The following is a 24,815-nucleotide window of genomic DNA, read 5'->3' as shown; positions in this document are numbered from 1 at the left end:
CGGCTGCCTCTCATCTGAATGCATCGGTAATGGGAGCTGTCCACAGTCTAGTGGTGCTGAAGTCCCTTCAGCTGCAGTCAGTCGTATAAGTTAATGTCTAGAACATATAACAAAAGCTAAAGTACACATGTTATACTATATACATAAGAAATCCCTCCATTATTGCAGCTAATGAATGTAGTGAAATTAATATTTTGTTGAGTTTTAATGTTTTAATTCCTATAAACATTTTTATTTACAGAGACTCGTTTGCGAGAAATTAGTTTAAAGTCGTTTTATGTATGCTTGGGTTTTACGTGCTCTTTAGATTTTCCTATGCACTCATGATATGTGTGTGCGCACACACTTACTTTCTTAGTTTGTGTTTGTATTTAATCTTGAGATTAATATCGGATAGATCCTCTTTGTCAACGATGTAATATACTCAAGGTGTCCCAGCTTTGCGTGTCCGTACATGTCTATGAATTCATATAGAATTATTGAAGAATAACACCATAGAGTCACACACCGAACATGAGGAATGAGAAAGCCTCTTTTTCTTCGAGGCTCTCGAGGAGGGGTCGTGTGATGTGGCGCTCATTGGCTCTTATTGGTTGAAGTGATTGCTGCCATAGATGGAAATTAACATAAAGGAGGCAAGTGGCGAAGGGATTCACTTGGGGGCAAGCTGGTGATGCGTCACAGCTCTTGGTGAAAAGAGGAGACAAAAAAGGGACTAAAATAGCGCCGAACCTGCGGGTTTTAATGTGCACCAATGGCCACGAAGTCACTTGTGGTCTCAGAGCTGCGCGCAAAAGTGCCACAGGTGATAGGAGGAATGAACACAGAGATGAGAGAGTTTGAGCGCCCTAGGTGTTGCAAATAAGTAACCAAAGTCGCTCCAAACAACCTTTTGCCATGTAAGATTAGTGACCGAAACCTCTGCACGGTGCAGAAATTCTACGATTTCACCACGTCACTTCTCGGGAGATCATGAAACAACATCGGATGTGGCTGAGGCGAAGACACGTTGAGAAAACTGAGGAAAACCATCTTCACCGATGAGGCAGCCAAGTTCCCCTTCGCCTCTCCCTTTACGCACAGGCGAGGTGAGGACGGAGAGCATCACGTCAATGTAGAGAAAACACCCATGAGTCATCCGAGGTGTTAAAAGATCGGCAGCAGACGGGAGAAGCACAACTACAATTTGTTTGTTTTTTTTTAAATCGAAAGTCATACAAAAAAGCACATCATGGATGGAGAAGGAAGAACGTCCGGGCTCGTCAAATCAGCCGCGGTGAAGCTGTCCGAGATGGGCGAAAGGACCAAGGAGTTGGGCACCGCGATGAAGGATCCTCACCAGCAAAGACGGATCGTATTAGTGATTGTTTGCGTGGCTCTCCTGCTGGACAATATGCTCTACATGGTAATCGTGCCAATTATTCCAGACTATCTTGCTGAGCTGGAGAGTGAGCAGTCAGAGCACGTCCACGTAGTGATACACCCCAACTCTTCAGTCAACAGCACAAGCCAAGACAAAAGCAACAAGAACAATTTAGATATCCAGATTGGAGTACTTTTCGCCTCCAAAGCCATCCTGCAGCTGTTAGTTAGCCCGCTGTCGGGCACCTTCATAGACCGGGTTGGATATGACATTCCACTTTTAATTGGTCTGAGCGTTATGTTCGTGTCCACCTGCATATTTGCAATTGGAGAGAACTACGCGACGCTCTTTATGGCCAGAAGTTTGCAGGGTCTGGGCTCGGCTTTCGCGGACACCTCTGGAATCGCGATGATAGCAGACAAATACACGGAGGAGTCCGAGAGGAGAACGGCGCTGGGCATTGCGCTGGCGTTTATCTCTTTCGGGAGTCTGGTGGCGCCTCCTTTCGGGGGCATCCTTTACGAGTTCGCCGGCAAGAAAGTGCCCTTCATCGTGCTCGCCTGCATTTGCCTGGCGGACGGCTTCCTGCTGCTGACTGTGATCAAGCCGTTCTCCAACAGGACTAGAGAGAACATGCCAGTCGGCACCCCCATATACAGACTCATGGTTGACCCGTATATAGCTGTGGTGGCCGGGGCGCTGACAGTCTGTAACATCCCGCTGGCCTTTCTCGAGCCCACCATAGCCAACTATATGGAGACCACCATGCACTCCACTCAGTGGGAAATGGGGATCACATGGCTACCGGCTTTCTTCCCTCACGTCCTCGGTGTGTACATGACAGTTAAATTGGCAGCGAAGCATCCACATTTGCAGTGGTTCTACGGAGCTTTGGGTATGGTTATCATCGGGGCGAGCTCGTGCACAGTTCCCGCTTGCAAAACTTTCGGGCAGCTCATCGCGCCGTTGTGCGGCATTTGTTTCGGCATCGCTCTGGTAGACACTGCCCTGCTGCCGACACTTGCATTTTTAGTGGACGTGCGTCATGTGTCAGTGTACGGTAGCATTTACGCCATAGCAGATATTTCCTATTCGGTTGCGTATGCTATGGGTCCTATAGTAGCCGGCCAGATCGTGCACAATTTCGGGTTTGTACAACTTAATTTGGGCATGGGCCTCGTCAATGTGCTTTACGCGCCAGCCCTGTTGCTGCTGCGCAACGTGTGCCAAATGAAACCGTCCCACTCCGAGAGGGATAACCTCTTAGAGGAGGCTCCGCAGGGGCTGTACGATACGATCAAGATGGAGGAGAGGAGAGCTAAAAAGAAGGGCTACCGTTCGGCGGGGAATTGCTTGCCAGTAGATGAGAATGGGTTTCGAGCACAGCGGTCCGTGTCAGAAGAGTCGTCCGGTCAGGAGTACACTTAGCCCGGCCACACTCTCACCGGCCCCCTCCCGAAGCATTCCCCAGGAGAGATTTGGAGATGAGGCAGGTTATAGTCGAGTCATTTAAACTTTTATGTAAGTACCGATGTGCAATATAAATACCCAGTCACCAAAATCACGGTGTGACCCGCTTTTATTGTTTCTTTTTTGACTGTGATTTCATTGTGTCGAACAAGTCTGTGTGGCGTTTGTCATGGACGTATAACTGGAGTTTTGTGCGAGATCTATCAGCTACCGTTGAATTCGTGTGTATCACTATTGTAAAAAGTTATACATAGATAAATGTACGCACAATATTATATGGGACCAAATATATGCAGCACATCCCCCTCCCCCCTTACACAAAAAATAGCCTATATTTTTAGTCTCCGAAAAAACTTTTTTTACTTGCACATCAAAGGCCTGATTTTCCTTTTAAGTTGTTAAAAAAAATCGTGGATTTTCATTTTGTAACAAGTAGGCCTGTTTTAAATGTTTTTGTTGTTTGGAATTAAATGTATAATAATAAATGGCTTTTGTACATATGTGGATATGTGCACAATGTAAATGGTTGAAACCATACGTGGACCTCTACAAAGTACGTGTGCGTTTGTTTGTTTGTGCGTGCGTGCGCGTGTATGTATGAAACATTTTGTCAAGACTAATGAATTCAGTCTCCTTCAGATAAAAACATATGTATTCATTTATCAATTGTCGTTTTAATAAATCTCTGTTTGGACCTGTGTCACACTGGTGATTCCATTATTACTTCAAGCTTTAAACGAATAATTAAAAAAAAAACGTCTGCAACATTTTTCGTAAGAAATAAGAATTCAGATGATAAAAGCAATTCAAGCTCAATGTTGCTTATCCGTATTCACCATGGTTGAAAAAGGCAAATCTCGTCAGGATTTCATTATGAAAGGGGATAAAAATATGAATCGTTCTGTGATCATAGAAGCAAAAATACTTCAATGTTTATTTTTTTTAAATAAAAAAAAACGTTTATATAGCTGGTTTAGGTTAGAAATTGACGATACAGCTGTCCAACCGATTCATTTTCTATAATTGCATCCTGTCTTGATTAAAATCAGGCTGACAAACTAATACAAAAAAATGAAAACATCAGATTTAAATCTGGACCGTAAACGCATCATACGTTATTTCTGCCGTCCTATGAATAACAGACAAAAAGCGACTCTCACCACTTTTTCTATGTCAAAATTAGTATCGGATGTGTGTGTGTGTGTGAGAGAGTGTGTGTGTGTGTGTGTGTGTGTGTGGGATGGGTGGGTGGGGGTGGAGGGGATGCAAGCTGTCAGATAATATGTTCCGCGAATAGATTTCAATGGGAGGAGTTTCTTGCACCAAGGGGGTAGGTAGACTCAAACACCTTCAGCATCTTTTCCAAGAAGCACAATAATGTGGAGTCGCAGCCTTATGGCGAGGCGAGGGAATGCGGGACAAAGTCCAGCGCCTGAACGGAGCTTTACACTAATATAGGACTTCGCAGCGGGGACGTGGGAGGCAATGTGAACTTCCACACACTCATCTGACCTCTTGAGTGCTGCACCGATCAGGTAAACTCAACTTTCTCTTGCGTACTTTTCAAACCCGACACCGGGCTCCATTCCATAGACCCCCCCTGGGTGTTTTCTTTATAGGGTTGGGACAAGTGCACCAATCGGCTTCACTTCCCTTTGTAACCACGCTGCACCACGGAGGAAGTGGGTGTCTGTTTAGGAGTTATGAGTGTCCCTGTTTATTGTAGACAAGTGGTGTATCTTTTTACTTGTGTAATGTGACTCCAGGATGATCTCTCTGCTGTGTGGACAGTGGTTGGTGAGCTCAGGAGTGCTTGCAGGGCCCTATGCCCAATTCGGTGCATGCCCGTTCTTTAGCTTTATTAATTGACCCTCCTGTCGTTTATTCAATCGTAACTATTGTGTTTTACATCTGATTGGACCATAATATCCTCCACTAGGCATTTATGCAATTGCTCATCACCACTTCCATTGCATTTTTAGTGGTTTAGTCAACTTTGCAACACCCACGGTGTTCCCAGTCAAAAGTGACCACAATGGGAAATGAATGGGAAACACTAGAATATGTCCATTCATCAGATGGAAAACATTCTAATACACACACACACACACACACACACACACACACACACACACACACACACACACACACACACACACACACACAACCACAACACACAGCTCGTAGTTAAACATGCCCTTATATGGATTTCCGTTCAATTCTGGAAATCTCTGCTCTTTCTTCCATTGTGTCACAGGTTTATATGGATCATAGTTTTATCTAGACCGTAGTCCTGCCCGACACCTATTATCATTATTATCATATTATTATTAGTAGTAGAAGTTGTAGTTCCATTATAATTAATATTGCCAACCACTACTACTTTTATTATCATTATTATTCTCTTATATCCACTGTTGCTGTTATTTTTGGTAGTTGTAACTTTTTCATCATGTTACTACTCCCATGATATGAATCATTTCAGTCACGCATTGAATGTGTTGTAACTCTGTTATGTTGTTCGTTCTGTAAACAACATCTATCGCTGCTGTCCATTCGGGGAGAGGGATGCTCCTCGCTTGCTCTCCCGAAGGTTTCTTCCCTTTTTCTCCCCGTTAAAAGGTTTGTTTGGGGGAGTTTTTCCTGAACCGACGACAGGTCCCGGGACACAGGATGTCATATGTGCACACATTGTAAAGCCCTCTTTGACTAATTTGTAATTAGTGATTTGGGGCTATAAAGAAATACATTGAATTAATGTAACTGCCCAATGAGATGGCTGAAAGACGTCTTTTGACCTGCGAGAAAGACATTTATTTGGATCTTTTTTAACACACACAAACACACACACACACACACACACACACACACACACACACACACACACACACACACACCTATTTCACTCTGTGAACACAATGAGTCGGCGACTGATGAGGCGATTTCCTGTCCGAGGGGCTCTGAACCGAATTCAGCGATACAATTTCAGTGTTTATTCTTCGTACATTCACAGCAGTTATTCATGTGAACCACTAGACTGAGACATTACAACATAAAAAGGTGTTAAATAAAATGTGGTGATAATGAATGGTCTTTGTGTTGATGTAAGAGCAGTAAACTAAGGTGAGGGAGGTGGGGGGGGGGGAGGGGGGCAGGAGGGTTAATGATGACAATCTCCTGGTTTCAACATTTGGACTAGAGACCCGGCTTGTGTGTGGGGAACAAGCGATCTCTTTGCTTTTTAACATTGTTTCTAATACATTCGGCTGTGTTTTCTCCCATGTGCTCATCTTGTCGAACTTGTCTAAGCTCGGTAAGATAGTAACGTCTGCCATACACGAGCTCAAAAGGTGAAAGTCCTCTACTGCTAGGCAATATGTGCATACTGGGCATTACCAGAGCCAAACATTTTACCCAGTTCCTTCCTATCTCAGACATCATTTTTCAAATACCATCCCTCCTTTGCGTTGTAATTTGGTAAGCCTAAAACAGATGAGCTTGTTAGCATTGTCTTCACCAATATGAAAGCTTACGCTAATAAAATTGGTATAATGCAGTGTGGAAAAAATAAACAACACATTGTCCATTTGAGGCCGCATGGTCCTCACTGGTTCCATCGTTGGTTGTCGTTAGTGAGAGGGTCACTCGGTGCAACAGAAGTGGCGCTTGATTTGCAATGTCAAAGTGTCCTTTAGTGAGACACTGAACCCCCAGGTGCTCTCCGGCGCTTCACACCAGCTCATGAATACTGTCAGCAAATACTGTGTGCTTGTTCTATCAACATAAAATATTTGATTCTTTGCCATTTTCTCACCACATATTAAGCATACACATAAATCAGCATCGTTGGCAGTGAAAGCAAACAAAACAAAAAATATTCGCAGTGACTTTTACATTTTGTTGTATCCATTGGCCATTTGCGCAGGGCGGGGAACACTCATGACTCGACGCTTGCGGTGGAAACTGCAAAACAGCAACACAATGAGATGTGACACACATTTCAGTTAGTAAGTGAGTTTTTGGGAAGACATTTGGCCACATCAACAGCAACCTTTTGTGATCATGGCTGATTGTTAGTTTCTCAGTGGCAGTGGTGAGGAGTTCTTTACACGATGTGTAAGACGAAAGGAGACAACTGGATGAAAACACAAAAATGTCCAATTCATCTATTGCTACGCTGCAGGTGTCCTGACAAGCTGAGCAGTAGAGTTTGAGAGTACAAGCCTCGCACTGCTGATGTGTTACATTCAGTCTGACTGAACAAACTGTATAGCTGTTGGTGTGGCAGCGGGACAACCTTCGACTCACAGTACTTTTTGTCCCTTCAGACGGTGGTAAGTTGTGTTAGGGCCCTAAAGCTTTCTGAAGATTATACAATTGTACGTTAAAGTGACCTCAATATCATCCAAACCAGTAAAATGTTGATATTTCTTATATGTTTTAGACAGTAAAAAAAAAAGGGGTCAAATTGACCCCAAAGAACACCGATGCGTACAAGATGTGTACAGGACATTGAAAACATATCATCATGTTATTGTGACGTTTACCCAGTTGACCCAATTCAATTAGGAAAAGTCATGAAACATGAAACGAAAAAAAGTATGTCAATCATATATATTTAGAGACAATAAACATTAAATGGGCTTGACCGCAAAAGTTATAGGAGGGTTAACTCATTAATACATGTGGGTCCTTTTTTAAACCATTACAGTCAAGCATCATATCTTAAGGAGCTCATGGGAGCATATTACCCCACAAGAGAGCTGCGCTCACTGAATGCAGGGCTACTTGTGGTTCGAAGAGTCTTAATAAAAAGTAGGATGGGAACCAGAGCCTCCAGTTATCCAGTTTTTCCTGAACCGTTGAGAAGTCCCGTGGATGTACAGATTGTAAAGCCCTTCAAGGCAGAATCGCATCCTTCTACCTTTAGACTTACAAATGGTAAACATAGCTCTATTTGTTCCAATCATAAGACGTACGTCTCTTCTTCCTCATTGTCAGTCTGTGCCTGCGTATCAGGGTGTGTACATGACCTGAGTTATCAGTGGGAGTGACTCGCCCTGCTCGCCCTGCTCCTCCTGTGTCAGTCGCAGGCCCTATCTCTCCACTTGAATTATCCCGCTCCTCCTCAGCCACGTCCTCCATGCCCCCCCAGCCACGGATGCTTCCTCAATTTAATTGTCCCAGAAAAACACATCAGAAAAGGCGGCTTCAAACACTTCCTCATCATGATTATTATACAAAATATGTATTTCACTCATTTTGTTGTGGCAGTGGAGGAAGGTTAGGGATCAGGAAGAGGCTTCGGTCCAGACATTGGTTGTGGTTGTGTTGGCTGAAAATACAATATGTTTTTTCATTTTCACGTTTCTTGTAATCTTCCCTCTTTTCCTGTTGCTTTCTCCGTTTCTCTGTTTCCATACCTGCCGCTGCGCCTCATCCAACCACATTTTTGTTCAATGTGGCTACCAATCCTTCTCTCTCATCCTTTTGCCCCCATTCTTTTAACCGTCCTGTTGTGTTTGTTTCTCCCTACTCACCTCCTTGTTTAAACCACTCTTGCATCTTTTCAAGCTGTAGACAATGTCTCAGACTAGTGGCTTACCTGAATAACAGCTTTGGAAACACAAAGAATAGACAGTAAAGAAGTATCGATAAATTCGGTCCAGAGCCTCTCTGACAGAAAATTGCCTCATCAGTCGCTGAGTCTTTGTGTTCACAGAGGGAAATGAGAGCAAGGCACACAAAAAAAGGTTTATAGGGGGAAAGTGAGAAAGATAGGAAACAATGTGGTCGTGGTTGTGGATGTCTGGGTGTGTATTGGAATGTTTTCCATCTGATGAATGGACATATTCTAGTGTTTCCCATTCACTTCCTGTGGAGGTCACTTTTGACCAGGAACACCATGGGGTGTTTACAAAGTTGACTAAACCACTAAAAATTCAATAAAAGTGGTGATCAGCAATTCCATATGTTGAAATGCCGAGTGGGCAGGATATCATAAGGCTAAGGCAATCAGATATAAAACACAATATTCAAGATTGATTAAAGTTGTAAATCGATCAGATTAGACCCGAACACAACAGGAGGGTTAAAGTTTTAACTTTCACTTCATTCCTCACCTTCGTAAACTTAACATCTTCTTCTAAAACTTCACCATCACGGTTTTTACGACATATTTTGTTAATTGTTTACGGAATTTCCAGAGAAATCCGGTCTCATCAGGCTAAGTTCAACTTGAAAGGATTCATTTAACATTTTTGAATTATTACTAATTATTACTAATACATATGTCTCGCACCCTACTGTACGAGATTAAAGTTTATTACTTTGAATTGTCGGTTACTTTGCAGCAATAACTTTTCCCTGGGAGCGGATTCTTTGTCCAGTTCCAGGATCGGGCTGGCAATCTCAAAACCCGTCTGAGGACAGCCTCTCACCGTCTGGGAGGAATTATCAATTTGTTTGAGCTTCTGTCGTCCGACGGAGTCCTGATCACCAGTCCAATCCCAACACATCTCAATTATGTGAACATTACTGCCAAAATGTACTCAGACCGGTTAATATCTGTATTTTTAACTGATGACGGAATACCAGGAATACTGTTTTCAACTTGGGCCCTACTGGCTTGAGCTCAGTCAGCACACGAGCAGACGGAGCATGAAGTGAGGGTCACCTCTGACTATCTGCAAGGTCACGAATGTATTCAGGCAGCTGCCAAAGCATAACCAAGCTGTCTAATTGTTTTTTCCAACAATATGTGTATTAAAAAACTGCATTATGAAGCGGATGAGATTCTTTGGTGTACAGCGTGTGTGATGATGCATCTTTAAAAATTTTAATCCACTGTGCTGTGAGTCGTTTTTGAAAAGTTTTCTAATTGTTAATCATTTAATTTGTTTTTATTTAAATCAACTTGCATCGATGAATACAGTATAATATAATCAATGAATACAGTCTAATACAGTATTATCCATCATTATATATATATATATATATATATATAAATATAAATATATATATATATATATATATATATATATATATATATATATATATATATATATATATATATATATATATATTCTAGCATTGTTATTAAAATGCTGTGAAACTGCACAGAAAACAAGTACACATTTTATCCCTTCATTGGCTGAATTTTCATTTGTTTTGGGAAAAATTATGCTTCGGGGACTGAAATAGAGATAAAATGAGTTTTTAAGATGCATATCTCTTTACACTGGTGAGCGATGAGGCGCAGCTGGAATTCAAGGACATGCAGCAAATTGCATTAGGCTACAAAACGATGAAGAATGGAAGCCTGATGGTTCACTTTCAGACCGCACGATGCAACTCTATTGCTCAGTAGGCCTCATTTTATTTACTGTTTTTTTCTACGCTCGTCTCCTCTCTTTCTCAAATGTTTTTACATGCTTCCTGCAGGGAAGACTGACCTGAGATCCCCTCAAGAGGCTTTCTACATAAATTCCCTTCGACTGGACTGGAATGCAAAGATGCCCATCATGGGGAAAGAGATGGCCGGCGACCGAGACAGCCAAGTATGAAAACATAGCATTGTTTTCACAATAAAAATGTTTTGTTTTTAAAAAAAAAAAATTGTCTTTGTATATGGTTATAAAACTAAGCATTGTACATGGACCTGAAGTTGAATTTCAGCACCACAGACATTTACACCAACTGGCTGCTAAGAGTGAACAAGACAGCAGGGTTTTCACCTTTCAGACATTAAATATGGGACATTCATTATTTGTGTCATTTAATCCACATTAAGCCAGTGGAGAATTATGATATAACTGAGTTTTCTTTGTTTTTACTGGGGCTTATTGGCTCCAAATTGTAATCAGCATTACATTTTATATGACTTACTAAAAGAACAAAACAAGAGCTCGACAAACCCCATTTCCAGGAATTCATAGTTTGGAAACATATTTTTTACCTATTTTACAATTCCAATGTAGTGGTCAATATTAACATTCGGGGCGACTGACAGTACGGTTATGCAAATGAACAAAGATCAGACAGAAAAGATAATCAATTTGCGTTTTCTATTCTAATGAAAACAAGAGTGTTACAAGTCCCAGAGGGCTGGAGAGTTTATTCTCAAATAAGCCTCGAAGCATTTAAGTTGAATTATTAACGGAGGTTCTAATAAAAAAATTAAAAAAAACAGGAAGAAAACATGTGAGGGAATTACCCCTTTAACTAATGAACCCGCAGTGAATCAGGGGAAAGACTTAAAAATAGCAAACAGCTGCTGTCTTTTCATGACTTATTAAGCGTCTTCATACCAATCTGTGTTTCTTTTTATGACATCAGGTGCTGCCGAAGGTCCCTGTCCCGCCACTGAAACAAACCCTGGACACCTACTTGAAGGCTGTGCAACACCTGGTGAGGGAGGAGCAGTTCAAGAAAACAAAGGCCATTGTGGAGAAGTTCGGGGCTCCTGGAGGCGTCGGAGAGGTTCTCCAGAAGAAGCTTTCAGAGAGGAGGGACAAGACGACCAACTGGGTAAACGCTCATATCTGCAAGATAAAAGAGAAACGCTGCTGCTGCACCTCGCCGTAGATCTCCCTGTACTAATTAAGTTGGTCTTTGTTTTAGACTTAAGGAGATTTTGGATGCGTTTCTCCTTTCTCGTTCATCAAACGTTAATTTGGAAAGCTCAGTCGTTGCACACATAATTCTCTATTGATTTGGTTACAGTCAATACACTCTTTATGTCATTCATTATCATTATCATCCAATTGATTTAATTTGACCTTTTATAATATTGTGTTTGTAATTAGCCTTCGATTGTGTTTTTCTTTTTGTTTCAAACGGCATCTCTGAAAAAATAAAAAGGACCTTTTTTTTTTTTTTTTAAATGTATACATTGCCCATTCATGAAAGAGTTGAGGAAAGTGAAACCCCTTACAATAAAGATTTATCGGAGCCTTTGTTGCTTCAATAGCTCCACCTGCGTCTGGGTGATCGGTCAGACCACAACTCATCCGGCTCAGTGGAATCTATCACGCTCCCACGCTGACTCTCTCCCACTCTCCTTTTCACCTGGCAGTGATACACTGTAATGTTGACTTGAGTCTAAAAGGCTTGACAAAGCCACACGTCTACAAAAGCGTCCCTTGTGTTTTTATTTAGGTGTATGACTACTGGCTGGAGGACATGTACTTGAACAGCAGGTTGGCTCTACCGGTCAACTCCAGTCCTGTCATGGTGTTTCCTAAGCAGACGTTTAGAGATCAAAAAGACGCTCTCAGGTACGTGTTGGACTTTTGGTTGTGCTACAGCCAGATCTTTGCATGTGCAGTGTTTAAACGTTGCACATCCTGCGAGTGACTCCATATCTACTGCTGCTAACTGACTTATCCCTATAGCGCTTCAGGATATAGTGACAACATGTGAAACAAAAGATTAACTTCAAGAAAAATATGTTGTGACTGCAGCCAATAGAACAGTGTACAACAAATTATCGTCATCATCAATTAATCTCATAATTACCAGTTTGTCCAAAAAAGGTCAGGACATGGTAAGAAATCTGAGTTTCAAGAGTCTTCAAGTTGCTTCTTTTATCTGTTCAACAGTCCATAACCCAAAGATATTGAGTAGATTTTCATATAAGACAAAGAATCATCACTGGAGGAAGCAAAAACTTTTTTTTTTTAATGGTTGCATTATAATTGACTTAAACAACTGACTGATTATCAATAAACTATTTATTTCAGCTTTGTTGTAAACCTTTTTTTGGACTCTTTACAACATTTCAGTCATTTTGGGAGCTTGAGGAAATCTCAAGTGTTAGGTTCCGCCCCAAAAAAAAGCCCAAACACAATACTTCATATCACATACTAACTCCCAGAATGCACTGGACGTCACAGATCGGTTGCAGATTGCTTAAGAGTCTGTGACAACCGCAGTTTTCCAACCACGATACAATGCCATCACTAACAGAACAAAATACAAAATATATCACTCAGTTCTGCAGCCAATGACAGGGTTTCTGTTCTCCTCAGCAGGCACAGACTCAGATTAAGATCTGAATTACAGACATGGAGAAAATCACTGGCATCATCTCTTGGTTATATCTCTGCCCATTATTAAATGAGCCGTGCTCCACCAGACATTACACCAGTCCACCCAAGCCTGTAACTCAACATTAGCTTTTGTCAGCTCTCGCTGCACTAACTGAATAGCTCCGGAGCTCCCGAAGCTGGTCATCTACGGACACAGACACTTATTAGATTGGGAGTGACAGGGCTAAGCTCACCGCAGAGACTGCCAGTCAGGCTTCATTTAGGGGTGTGGCGCACTCCGGCCGCCTCCTTTGTATCGATCTGGCTTTGAACGTAATAACACCAAGACAAATGACATTCAACATGAGACCTGACAGGGTTCTGTGTTTTCCCCTGTTTGCCCACACCGCCCACTCACACATACAGACTGTCTCTCTCTCTCTCTCACAAACACAGATAAACACACACACAGCTCGCCCACTGTATCCTAGTAATTTGCCATAATGTGATTACTGTTGGGCCTGTGAGAGATGAGAGCAGATTTGATTATAATCACCAGCCAGTTTCGCTGTGTATGTTCAGTGTTTCATGTTTTTTTGTTTTTTTTTTCAATTTCAAAACTTCTCACTCTTTTAAGATTTGCTGCTCGTCTCATCAGAGGCGTGGTGGACTATGCCGCTCTCATTGATGCGTAAGTTTAACCAGTAATGAATTGCATACCCCCCACCTGCATGGCTCACCTCATCTAAGTTACTCTCAACAGAGTAAAGTCAGTGAATGCCAGATGAAAATAAAATGAAGTAAATTGATGAGTAATAAAGTGAGCGTCTCGAGGTAATTTGATGTGTGTAATAATGACTCTCAGGCGAGTGCTGCCAGTGGATTTTGCTCGAGGCCAGCTAACTGGGACTCCTCTGTGCATGGAGCAGTACTGCCGCCTCTTCAACTCCTACCGCTACCCGGGGTTAAAGACAGATACGCTGGACGCCCAGAAGAACGCAGCCTCCTCAGCGCCGCAGCACATCATCGTGGCGTGCAAGAACCAGGTCAGCACGCCAGCCTCTGAGGAAACTTTTCACACTCCATCACACTTCTCACTGGAGAAAGTGTCCTGTTCATTTGAGGGAAACGATAAGGAAATGGAAAGACGTTTTTATTATATTATATACAGAGTATATCGATATAGACGCTGAAAGGTGGGAGTGATCAGGTCGTCATATCAGATAAAGGCCAAGGATTTTCTTTGGTTTGAAATACAGTACAACAGGATTAATTACGACTGTACGCCACACCTATTTCACATCTTCCACACACTTTGAATAAAGGACAGGCCAAATAATGGCGTATTTTATTAGGTAGTCACTGACAGGTGTCTATAATTTACATTTTTAAAGTGATAAGAGAACAAGGCACAATTATCAATAGCTGTATTTCAGTTTGAAAACTGTCAAAAACTCAAAAGGTAATGCTATCTGGGTGACTATATTAATATTCAAACTGGTGAGAATATTACATTTGTAAAGAAATCTAAAGAATACAATCCAATATTGACAAACGCTTTAGATACTCGATGACCAGATGACTCCCATCCAAAAAGATTTTGGATTTCTTATTGTAGCTCTGGTCTGAGTTACGACTCTGATCAAATCAGGCAAAAGATTGTAACTAATCGTTGATCATATAATCATATTCACATACGTGGTCCTAGTCGTATATTGTGTGTTTCTCTACTGATCATAATTTAAAAATTTTGATTATACTCTTGTGTTTACAAATACAGTGACTGTCTGTCTTTCCTTCTTTAAAACCGTACCAGCCAACTTCCCATAATGTCCTGTAACAATCCAGCCTGACGACGATGTGTAATCTGTTCCATGTTCCCCACTTTATGTTTAAGTCTTACTGAAAATCCTCTACCGAGATCCCCATGAATGCATGAACTCCACACTGCTAAGAAGCAGGTCTTAGATCCAAAGCTACTATTTTGATGACATTTAGCTCACGGATTGTGCCTTTAAATAACCTGGGAAAGAGGCCCAACAGGAGCTCTCACCTGGAAATGGCTCTGGGATGTATCAGTGTGTGGCATAAGGGCCGGTCCCCATGGAGATACAGGCGGTAAACTCAATCACAGCTGATTGAATCTGCCAGAGCTTCTTGAGGCGTGTGTTTAACCGATCGCCGTATTTGAGGTAGCACTGGACCATTTTCAGATGTAATTACTCGCGTCATATTTATCTCAGCTGTTCTACCGTATCACAGTATCAATAAACTCAGATGTGAAGGACTTTTAGCAGACAGGGACACATGGAAACACAAATATTCATCATTGAAGTTGCATCAGGCGATGCAGTACGCAATGAAATAGTGAAGGAACACATGATCTCTATAATCTCTTTTTTTTACCACTAGTTTTTCGTGTTGGATGTAGTCGCAAACAGCAAGGAGCTCATCGAGCCTGAGATCTTATCCCAACTGGAGAAAATCCTGACAATGGCAGAAAACGCGGCAGAGAGACTCCCTCCTATTGGTATCCTGACATCTGATGGGAGAACCGAATGGGCACAAGCCAGAGATGCACTGACAAAAGGTCTCGACTTCAAAAGTTTCCCTCATTTCAAACTCCTGCAAACAACTTTGAGACAAATAAACCAAGACATATCTCGTCTCCTTCCCTCGTCCATCCAGATAAAACCAACAGGGACTCTCTGGCCCTGATTGAGAGCTGTCTGTGTGTGGTGTGTCTGGATGATCCCAGTGGCCTGGTGCCTCGGGACACTAACAGGGCGCTGCTGATGCTGCACGGTGGCGGCCGCGAGAAGAATGGGGCAAACCGCTGGTATGACAAGTCAATGCAGGTAGGGCGACATTCAAGGCACTTAAATCCTCCATGAATGTAGCGTTTGGGCTGTTAGCTCATCCACCTCCCCTCAGTTTGTTGTAGGAATGGATGGCACATGCGGAGTTGTGTGCGAACATTCGGCATTCGAGGGAATAGTTATGGTGCAATGCTCTGAGTACCTGATGAAATGCATGTAAGTCAGCCCATATATATATACATAAGATATAACCACACACCACAGAATATTGTTGTCAATGAATGCTGCTGATGCTGCTGCTGTTGTCTTGAACAGAACAGGGAGTCCCGCCAAGATGGCGAGAGCATCCAGCATCAGAGAGCTGCCTCCTCCAAGAAGGCTGCTCTGGAAGTGCAACCCACACATCCAAGGACTTTTGTCAGCTTCTGGAGACAGACTGCAGAGGCAAGACCATCACTTTTAACATATCTACAAATAATTCCTTCTATCGACGTCTTGTCTCATGTCGTCTGCACGTTCTCCTTCAGGCTGGTGAATAATCTTGACATGGATGTGTTCAAGTTCGACGTTTACGGGAAGGAGTTCATAAAAAAACAGAAGATGAGTCCCGATGCATTCATACAACTTGCCTTGCAACTTGCGTTTTACAAGTAAAGCACATTCAGGATCTCGATCTTCATATTTGGCCACCAATACGCCCTTTCAAATATGCTGATATTGTCTTGATCGTGTCTCAGGTGCAACAGAAGGCTCGTTGCCACTTACGAGAGTGCGTCCATTCGACGTTTCCAGCAAGGTCGGGTTGACAACATTCGCTCTGCCACCTCTGAGGCCCTGGCCTTCGTGACGGCCATGACAGATGAGAGGGCCACTTTCTCCGTGAGTCATTTTTCTCACTTTGACCCCAATTACTGAGCGACTCCCACATTGCTGTTTATCACGCCTGCTTAAATGAAACAGGTGTGACCAGCCACCTCGCCCTGCCAATCCCTGTGTACTCGTCCAAACAGATGATCTCCCTCTAGATACAACCGGTCGAGGAAAAATGGATTTTACGGGCTGCACTGCTCTCTTTTTGTACAATGTAAAAGTGTTTCCTTTTTTTCTCAAAATAATATTTTTCTTCTCCAACAGGATTTGGAAAAAATGAGACGATTGACTGATGCAATTACTGCCCAGACAAATTATACAATAGCAGTAAGTATTGTTTTTGTCAGTATAATTTAAATGCGTAATCTTTAAATCTTCCTCTCAAAATATCTTTTGATTGTTAAACAGTTTGACCTTTTTGGAAATGCACTTAATCACTTTTTGCTGAGAGTTAGATGAAAAGATTGATACCAAGCTAATGTCTTTATGGCAAATAATTAATTCCAACTTGGGCACGGTAGCTTAGCTAAGTACGACAACTGTGAGCTGAGCTATATGGAGCTTCATATTCTACAGATTTATATGAGAACAGTAACAAGACTCTCATTGAACTCTCAGCAAGAAAGTTCATATTTGCATTTCCCTAAATGATTGTGTGAAGTTTGTTTAATGATCTTAAGGACTGGACTGAAAATCACTCATATTATCATATACTCATATAAAGATCCTATTTAAAATACTTCCTTAGCACTAAATACAAATATTTCTCAGGCTATTACAGGAATGGCAATAGACAACCACCTCCTCGGGCTTCTGAGGATCGCAAAGGAGCTCAACATGGAGAAGCCAGAGATCTTCAGTGATGAGACATATTTGGCCAGTAACCAGTTCATCCTGTCGACCAGCCAGGTAACATGTGATCCCACTATTCTAACGCAACGCTTGCTTTAAATTATTGCTTCTGGATGAAGATGGAGAACACAGAGGAGATACTGTTGAGGAAATACTGGTGCTGATAGTGGTTTTCGCCGCTTTGCATGAATCAATCCTCATCATTTTTTCTGGATCACAAGAAGGTGGAGGTCAATCAGGTGTTCTTGAACATCCACAGTGAATTTTAAACTGTTCTAGTTGTACCTGCGGTGAACGATACCTTGACTGACATCAAACCGGCTAATGTTTCCTGCAAATTTGACACATTTGTTTGGATATAATTCCAGGTGAGAAAAAGAGCCCATGATCAACGAGCAAACACTGTATAGTAAGTAAAAGGCCTCTCTTAAAAGAGCGGCTGAACTCTACTGGAGTTAAATAGAGATTGGGGCCGCACAAAGTGTACTTGCAATGCAACAAAACTTCACAAAATGCACAAAACTAAATAAATATAGTTTTTGCTGGTGTTTGAGATCCTCACAGAGGACTCTGTGCTTGCCGCTATAGTACTTTATTATTCAAACATTGAGACGTTACATAATTAGTTTGACTAATCTCCATTGCTTGAGGCATACAAAATAAAAATCTCAGAAAAGTTTGGTACAAAGAATCAAAGATGTAAAGATGTCAAGAGTTTCATGTTCCAGTTGTATGTACTGTATACCTGCAGGTTTAAGGAGTAGGGCCTGTATGTGATGAAATAATTACTTAATTTACTAAAAAGTATTGATTCATTTAATGATCCATTAATCATGTGGGCCACTTATCAAGATGAAATGGCTTGGTTCCAACAGTTTTTTCTTTTTTTTAAACTCAATATCTTTACATTTTTGGACTGAAGATGGAATCTCAAGCTCTGAGAGCTTGTGATTTTCTGCCAATGTACAAATGAGTAATCCAATAAAAGAGTGATTTGATAAAGCAATAAAAGATCAATCTTCCCCGTGCCCTTGACGAGTTTAACTGGTTTGACCCCGACGGTGCTCTCTTGTGTATCAGGTCTCCACCACAATGGAAATGTTCTGTTGCTACGGCCCGGTGGTGCCCAACGGCTACGGCGCCTGTTACAACCCGCAGCCAGAGCACATCCTCTTCTGTGTGTCCAGCTTCTGGGAGAACACGGAGACGAGCTCGGCCGTTTTCGTCAAAGTCCTGAACGAGGCCCTGCTGGAAATGAGGGACTTGTGCAATAGAAGCAGTGCGGCGGCTCCCAAACGGGCCGATGCTGGCGAGGGAGCCGGCCAGCGTCCTAAATCAGGGAAGTAAGCAACACTGAGGGAGAGCACGCCCACTCAAGCTGCTCCACTCAACACGCTTAGATTTAGACTCAGTAGTCGAGATGCATTTGTGTGTCTTTGTTGTCTGTGCAATAGTGTTCCTTGAACAACAAAATACAAAGCCTTAAAGTGCATATTTAAATGTGATGTGAATGAAATGTGGAACAAAAATATATATATATTTTTTGGGGGGGGTGTGTGGATAATGATTTGGGGTCCAACGATGACCCTGTTTGACTCGGCAGACTGAGATTAACTTGTCTGCTGCCTTTAGGAAAATGAAGCCATGCCCGCTATGTAGCACTGACGAGAGGCATCTCTCCTATCAGAATGAATCAGCTGAGCGATCCCAATGTATATTTTACAAATATAGAGTAGTAATGTATTACATATGAGAATATTCTGTAAAAGTATTAAAAAAACATATATTTAAGATACTTCTAACAACCGTGACATCCTGTAAATGTGATCCTGTTTCACTGTGTGTGCCATCATGTAACAACAAACTGGATCAGTTATATTATATACTATACAATATGTATTTGAATGTGTGAAAGTGATGTACTGGTTTATTCTGTTGACACCATGCGGTTTCCAAAGAGGTGGTGTACACGTGAAGCCTGTCTGATGAGGCACTTTAAGATATTTATATAAATATATGAATCGATAACTGTAAACACAGCTGGTTGTGAATAATGTGCAGTGGGGGGGAAACTGATGTGGTTTCAGTGGCACGTTTAAGCTCGTACAAGATGTACTTTATGTATGTATGTGTATGTAGTACAGTGCCACTTTATATGTATAATGCAGTCCAGTGGTGATTGAAGCAAACAACTGTGCATATATGTGCTTTTTATTCGCAGTTAGAGGTAGAATGAGGGACGTATTGTTATACTGTAGTGCAATAAAACAATAGCAAGTGCCGTGAGGGTATATGTGCAATTTACAGAATCACCTCTTTAGATGCATGGAGCTTATTTATTATCACATTGACTATTTTTGATAATCAGAAACAATGAATCATGGCAATCGAAATTGTGCATGCCGTTTGGGTGAAAAAATATTGGATTCAAAGTGTACTGTGACTCTGATTCTTCTCCGATAGTATAATGTCTTTTTAATCTGTGGTAGTTCGTGTGAACAGATAATAGAATCAGTGGTCTGTAGCGTTGAAAATGTGAGGATTTGTGTTGTCCTGTAACCACTGTACGACACTCGTTATGTATCAATCATTAGCCAAAGTGAATGTGAACCATGAAGATTATTTCAAAATCAATGTCACAAAAAGACTGTAAGCAACACACATTGCATGTTTATTCTTATATACTATCTGTATTTTTTTATGTTCACATGAAAAGCTTATATGATAGAGAAATAGTAGTAACGGGTACAAATAAGTAACAAAAAGGCCTTAAAATAAAGTAATATATACTGTTTTCCTGCCAGAAGTAAATATTCTATCAATATTGAACGTCTTACCTCTACAGTTAATTTGATTTGTTGGTGAGTGCCGTGTAATCTGAAGTAATACATGTTAATTATGTAATATTTGTTATGTGCTGTTCAGTGGGTTTTCACTTTGTAAACCATGGGAGTGACTCTTGCTGTTATATCCATTGAACCACTGCATAGTATTGTAGATTAATGTTACACTCATGTGCCATGATAATATGTATGAATGGCAAAACAAATCTTTAACTGGGTGCTTTATTAAGTCATTTAATATTCAATGAATGTTCAGTGAAAACTCCAATGTTTATCATGGGAAAACAAAAGGCTGATTTTAGGCTACAACAATATTTTGTTGATAGAAGACATTGCTAATTTAAGCTGTAATACAACTGTCGTGTTGCAAAAACGTACACTTTATTCCAGGAATAAAATGAACTCTAAACTATTGAGTAGTGTCAGTGTTTATTGTTAAGTGCTGAATTAAATGTCTCGATTTGGATGATGACGGCACACAGTTACAGTTGTGATTTCTACATTATTTAGTTAAAAATGAACATGTATAAACACACACATGTACACCTTATACACACACGAACACATTTACTCACTTTAAGTTAACATGACTGTGACATAATCTGACCTTGATAGTCAGCCTCAAGTACGACTGTAACTGGAGAAACAACTGGACTCATTTGCGTCGGGTTGTCTGTTTGCAGCATGGCCACTTCACTAACACACTCCCAACAGATGGCCTCCTTTTCACCGGCATCTGATAAGGTCTTTTGGGAGAGACCTAAATTTAATCCTCCAATGGTTAAACCACTGAACCAGGTCGATCAAGTGCCCAAAAAACATTAAACATTTAGTCAAGCTCCTGTGAACTGGTCCAATTAAATTTGGAATACCAATGTGGGTGAAAATGAATCATGCAGACTCCTTTGGATTCAAACAGTTCAGTGGGTTAGTGGCAACAAGCACAACATTATCCCCTTCCATGATATTGCTAATCGTTGTTTGGCTGTTATCACTGCTATATATATATATATATATATATATATATATATATATATATATATATATATATATATATATATATATATATATATACCATATCACTGCTGAACTAAGATGCTGAATGGACTAAAATGTGAAGAAACACAATTACACAATACACTGCAATACTTCCACAAATTAATTCCCAAGCAAACATGAAGGACAATGCCAACATGCAGCAGACTCCATTCCATGGGACATCCCAACACCCCCAGCCTGCAGCTCCTCTTGCAAGGATATTTTGATCCAATATCCTTGCAAGAGCAAGTCGCACCACGACAGAAGATACCCGGGTGGGCCGTGGAAGTTTAATCTCTTGTATGGTGTTCAGGTCTGTGGCTCATTTTCTGTGAAGAACATATATCAGAACACATTTTCAAAGACTACACACTGCAACAGTTTTGCCTTCAGAGATTAGCATGGCAAGGCCCAGCCTCTCCCTCCCAAACCCCTCGTCTAATGAGAATATAGCATATTGGCATACTTACCGTGATAAACATTAATTAGATTTTTTCCCCTCACAGAGTATGCTTTTTAAAAAACCAATATGTGAATCTTGGCAGCAATTCAGCCCAAACAGCTGCATTGGTGGAGGGAGGTTGCTTACGGTACCAATGAAAGATGGAATACGATCCAGGGTGTCCAGCTGGACAGATTCTGTGTTTAAATGTTTATCGAGAGACAAAATACTTCGGAGTGATATACGTATAATGCTCAAAGACAGGATTTTACAACTTTTACAACAGGTTAAGCTTTTTTTTGCCAAAGCCCTGTTTGGTAATTCATTCATTAATAAAAGGATTTATGAGTATTTTACTATTTCACAAGAGTCCATTCTAATTAAAAAAAGATGTAAATGTTCCTATTGAGTGATGTCATCTGAGCTAACTGCCATATTAATATGATCTGAGAACATGTATCTTAAGTCTCATGGACCTCTGTGGCTCATTCTGTATTGAAGAGCATTGCAAGGAAAACATCTCCCGCTGCTGTGCAAGTCACCTCTCTGCTCTCATACCGGCTGTCCACAAGTGAGTCTATTGACAGAACATTAAGCTCGGTCATCTAAAGCCAGTGCTGGCGGCGACCGGCGCTTTCATTCGGCGAGGTGCAGCTATAGCGACAAGTCTTGGCCTTGAGATCAATGACGGAAGCCCACCTGGAGATGGATGATGGGAGTATATTACCACTAATAAGTGTCTGTCACGCAGCAGACGGAGACAGAACTTTACCTGCTGGCGGCTATTGACTCGAGGGGGCAGAGCCGTCCATCCAGATTCCCTCCTCCCTGCTCACGGGCCAGCCAGAGACCAGAAGAAATAAAAGGCCACTGTGGCTGGAGTTCTACCCCAACTGAGAATGACAAAAGCAAAGCGGAGGCAGTCTAGTTAAGTTAAGACCCTGATATGTAGAAATATCCTCCTCAATAGGTGGGAGTTACACAATAGATCCACCACTGACAATGAGACATTGAAGATGATCTCAGCAGGAAGAAGCCGGGATTTGAGTTGCTATACTCATTCAGCACTGCAAGTACATTTAAAATGGAAACAGCAAATTTCTGGACAATATAATATTGCACAATGCATCAATTAGTAGAAACGTAGCTGCCTGTCTTGCGTTCGCCCAATGGACATGCTCGACAACCCATGAGCGCCTCAGCTCTCACAAATCATGTGATGTAATCACTAATCACCATGTAGTCTTAATGAGCCTGTGTAATTGAACATGACTGCACTCAAAAACAACAGCTACAAGATTACAATTTGACACTCATCCTGTCATCCAAATGTGCTCCACACACTGTTAATCTATGAGGTAATACAGAAGCCATGAGCAAAGGTGCAGCCATCTTTGAAAATTAAGCCAAGCTTGACAGTTTCTCCCTAAAATGGTAAAGGACAAATACAAAGTCCCATTGTCTTGTGTCAGATATTGACATTTAAAGAGGAAATTGAAAGATCGGACCACTGCCATTCCCACAATCTTTCAATTAAGGCGAAAGTCTATATTATAGTTGTCTGTTTTCACTCACAAAGGGATTCTGATAATGGCCATTCTGACATTTATGAGGAAAGTGCTCCCAGGGCAGACACTCCATTTACACACCATCTTGGAGCCTAATTGGGCAAGAAGTGAAGCCCCATTAAATAATATGCCACAATATAGTACATGCCAAGAGCTGAAATCTAGTATTTCAATGGAATGTTCCCATTAAGTTAGATGTCCATAAATGCACAGGTACGGCTACGGCAGAATTCTGCATATTGCAGCTTTGTATAGTGATTGACAGGCTTCTATTAGGGCTTTTGAAACAGAGTCAGAATTAAGAGCTGTGTGAAGAATTTGTTTCCGTCACATAAAAGAAAAATAGCTAAAATACAGCATGAACTATTTTGGCTTGCTGAAGAACTGCAGCACAATAATATCAAAGGCACTGCAATTATTCTCAAATGAAAACATTAAAATCACTGCGGCCGTAATCACATGTTGTTGCATATCGCCACAGTAGCCAACTTCAAGCTCTTCACTTCAGCGACTGTCAAGAGTTTCCTCAGCTGTTTTGATATGTTATAATGAGGACTCTGCAGGATGGCAACATGACAACGATTCATCTCAAGGTAGACTCCTAATTTCTTTTCCTATTTACTCTCCGCTCCACGCAGGTGCTTGTTTCCTCACGGTTTGAGAACAATACTCAATCCTCAGGCTGCATATCAGCAGTAGCACAAGCTACGCTACTGTAAACGCAGTACCTAAACAGCGTTGGCAACGTATGATTCATTTTGTGATCGGAAGATCAATAAGCAATTTGAAGATGACCTGCTGGAGAGGGTCCAGATCGCGGGGCTGTGCCTCGATGTGCTGCGTAAATCTCGGTTGGTGGATGTGCGTCCAGGCCTGCCACAGCTCCTGCTCTGAACAATGATTTATACCTCGGCCCTGCGACATCTCCTGTAGCGGTCGGGCCCGTACCGAGCGGAGCTAATTTGAGTGGCCTCAGTGAAAGAGCTTCGCTCAATGAATAGTGGGGATGTTAAACGAAAGGGTCAGGGTGTTACGGTGAGAGAAAGTGGAGTGGAGGACAAAAATCTCATCTCACAATCACTATCATAAGCACACTGTTCACATCCCAGCGTCGCCTCTCAAGCGCACACGTGGACTTGCTAGATCTGAGCGGAGGCCAACAAAGAGACAAAAGAGGGAGAAAGTGAGAGTTGAGAAGGTAAACGGTTGTGCAATCGTCTTAAGATGAATCAATCATCCGGAAAAGCACAGGACAGAGACAAGCGCTTAAATGCTGTCCTCACATCGGAGTAACAACCATTCATTCGCCCGCCTGGATGGCCTCTAAGTTCAGCATGAGAGAAACTCAGAGCCGGTTGCATAAGTGCCAAATGTGAATGGATACAAGGAGACAGGAGGGATACAAGTTAGATGGAAGGAGCTCATTAAGAGCGCTGCGTTCTCCTCACAAACCCCTCGGTAAAAGCATAGAAATGTGTGAACTGGCCATGAGTTCTGAAGGATATCTCATAATGTTTGA

At 41.6% G+C, this 24,815-nt stretch overlaps 2 protein-coding genes across 2 annotated transcripts; both read left to right on the top strand.

The window, feature by feature from the left end:
* The first annotated feature begins 672 nt into the window (after positions 1 to 672).
* On the top strand, positions 673 to 3,444 carry slc18a3b (solute carrier family 18 member 3b). The gene has a single exon (XM_068583534.1). The coding sequence runs from the start codon at positions 1,232 to 1,234 to the stop codon at positions 2,789 to 2,791; it is 1,560 nt and encodes a 519-aa protein (XP_068439635.1). The 5' UTR covers positions 673 to 1,231; the 3' UTR covers positions 2,792 to 3,444.
* A 748-nt stretch (positions 3,445 to 4,192) lies between these two features.
* LOC137789541 (choline O-acetyltransferase-like) lies at positions 4,193 to 20,632 on the top strand. Its single transcript, XM_068583222.1, has 15 exons — positions 4,193 to 4,368; positions 10,277 to 10,392; positions 11,171 to 11,362; positions 11,993 to 12,111; positions 13,502 to 13,555; positions 13,730 to 13,910; positions 15,277 to 15,454; positions 15,553 to 15,722; positions 15,799 to 15,899; positions 15,999 to 16,127; positions 16,211 to 16,333; positions 16,421 to 16,562; positions 16,818 to 16,880; positions 17,325 to 17,462; positions 18,486 to 20,632. Exons 2-15 carry the CDS (start codon positions 10,348 to 10,350, stop codon positions 18,750 to 18,752), a joined length of 1,902 nt encoding a protein of 633 aa, XP_068439323.1. The 5' UTR covers positions 4,193 to 4,368; positions 10,277 to 10,347; the 3' UTR covers positions 18,753 to 20,632.
* The last annotated feature ends 4,183 nt before the right edge of the window (positions 20,633 to 24,815 follow it).

Source organism: Clinocottus analis, unplaced genomic scaffold, assembly GCF_023055335.1.
Source record: "Clinocottus analis isolate CAN_PGR_092001 unplaced genomic scaffold, fCliAna1.0.p SCAF_19, whole genome shotgun sequence".
Classification (NCBI taxonomy): Eukaryota; Metazoa; Chordata; class Actinopteri; order Perciformes; family Cottidae; genus Clinocottus; species Clinocottus analis.
Note: the sequence above shows the minus strand (reverse complement) of the source record. Positions and strands in the feature narration are given on the sequence as shown.

Coding starts and splice junctions, on each gene's coding strand:
- slc18a3b (XM_068583534.1), top strand. CDS start 1,232: ATGGATGGAGAAGGAAGAACGTCCGGGCTCGTCAAATCAGCCGCGGTG.
- LOC137789541 (XM_068583222.1), top strand. CDS start 10,348: ATGCCCATCATGGGGAAAGAGATGGCCGGCGACCGAGACAGCCAA. Junction 13,556..13,729: donor TATGCCGCTCTCATTGATGC/GTAAGTTTAACC, acceptor AATGACTCTCAG/GCGAGTGCTGCCAGTGGATT. Junction 13,911..15,276: donor TCGTGGCGTGCAAGAACCAG/GTCAGCACGCCA, acceptor TTTTACCACTAG/TTTTTCGTGTTGGATGTAGT.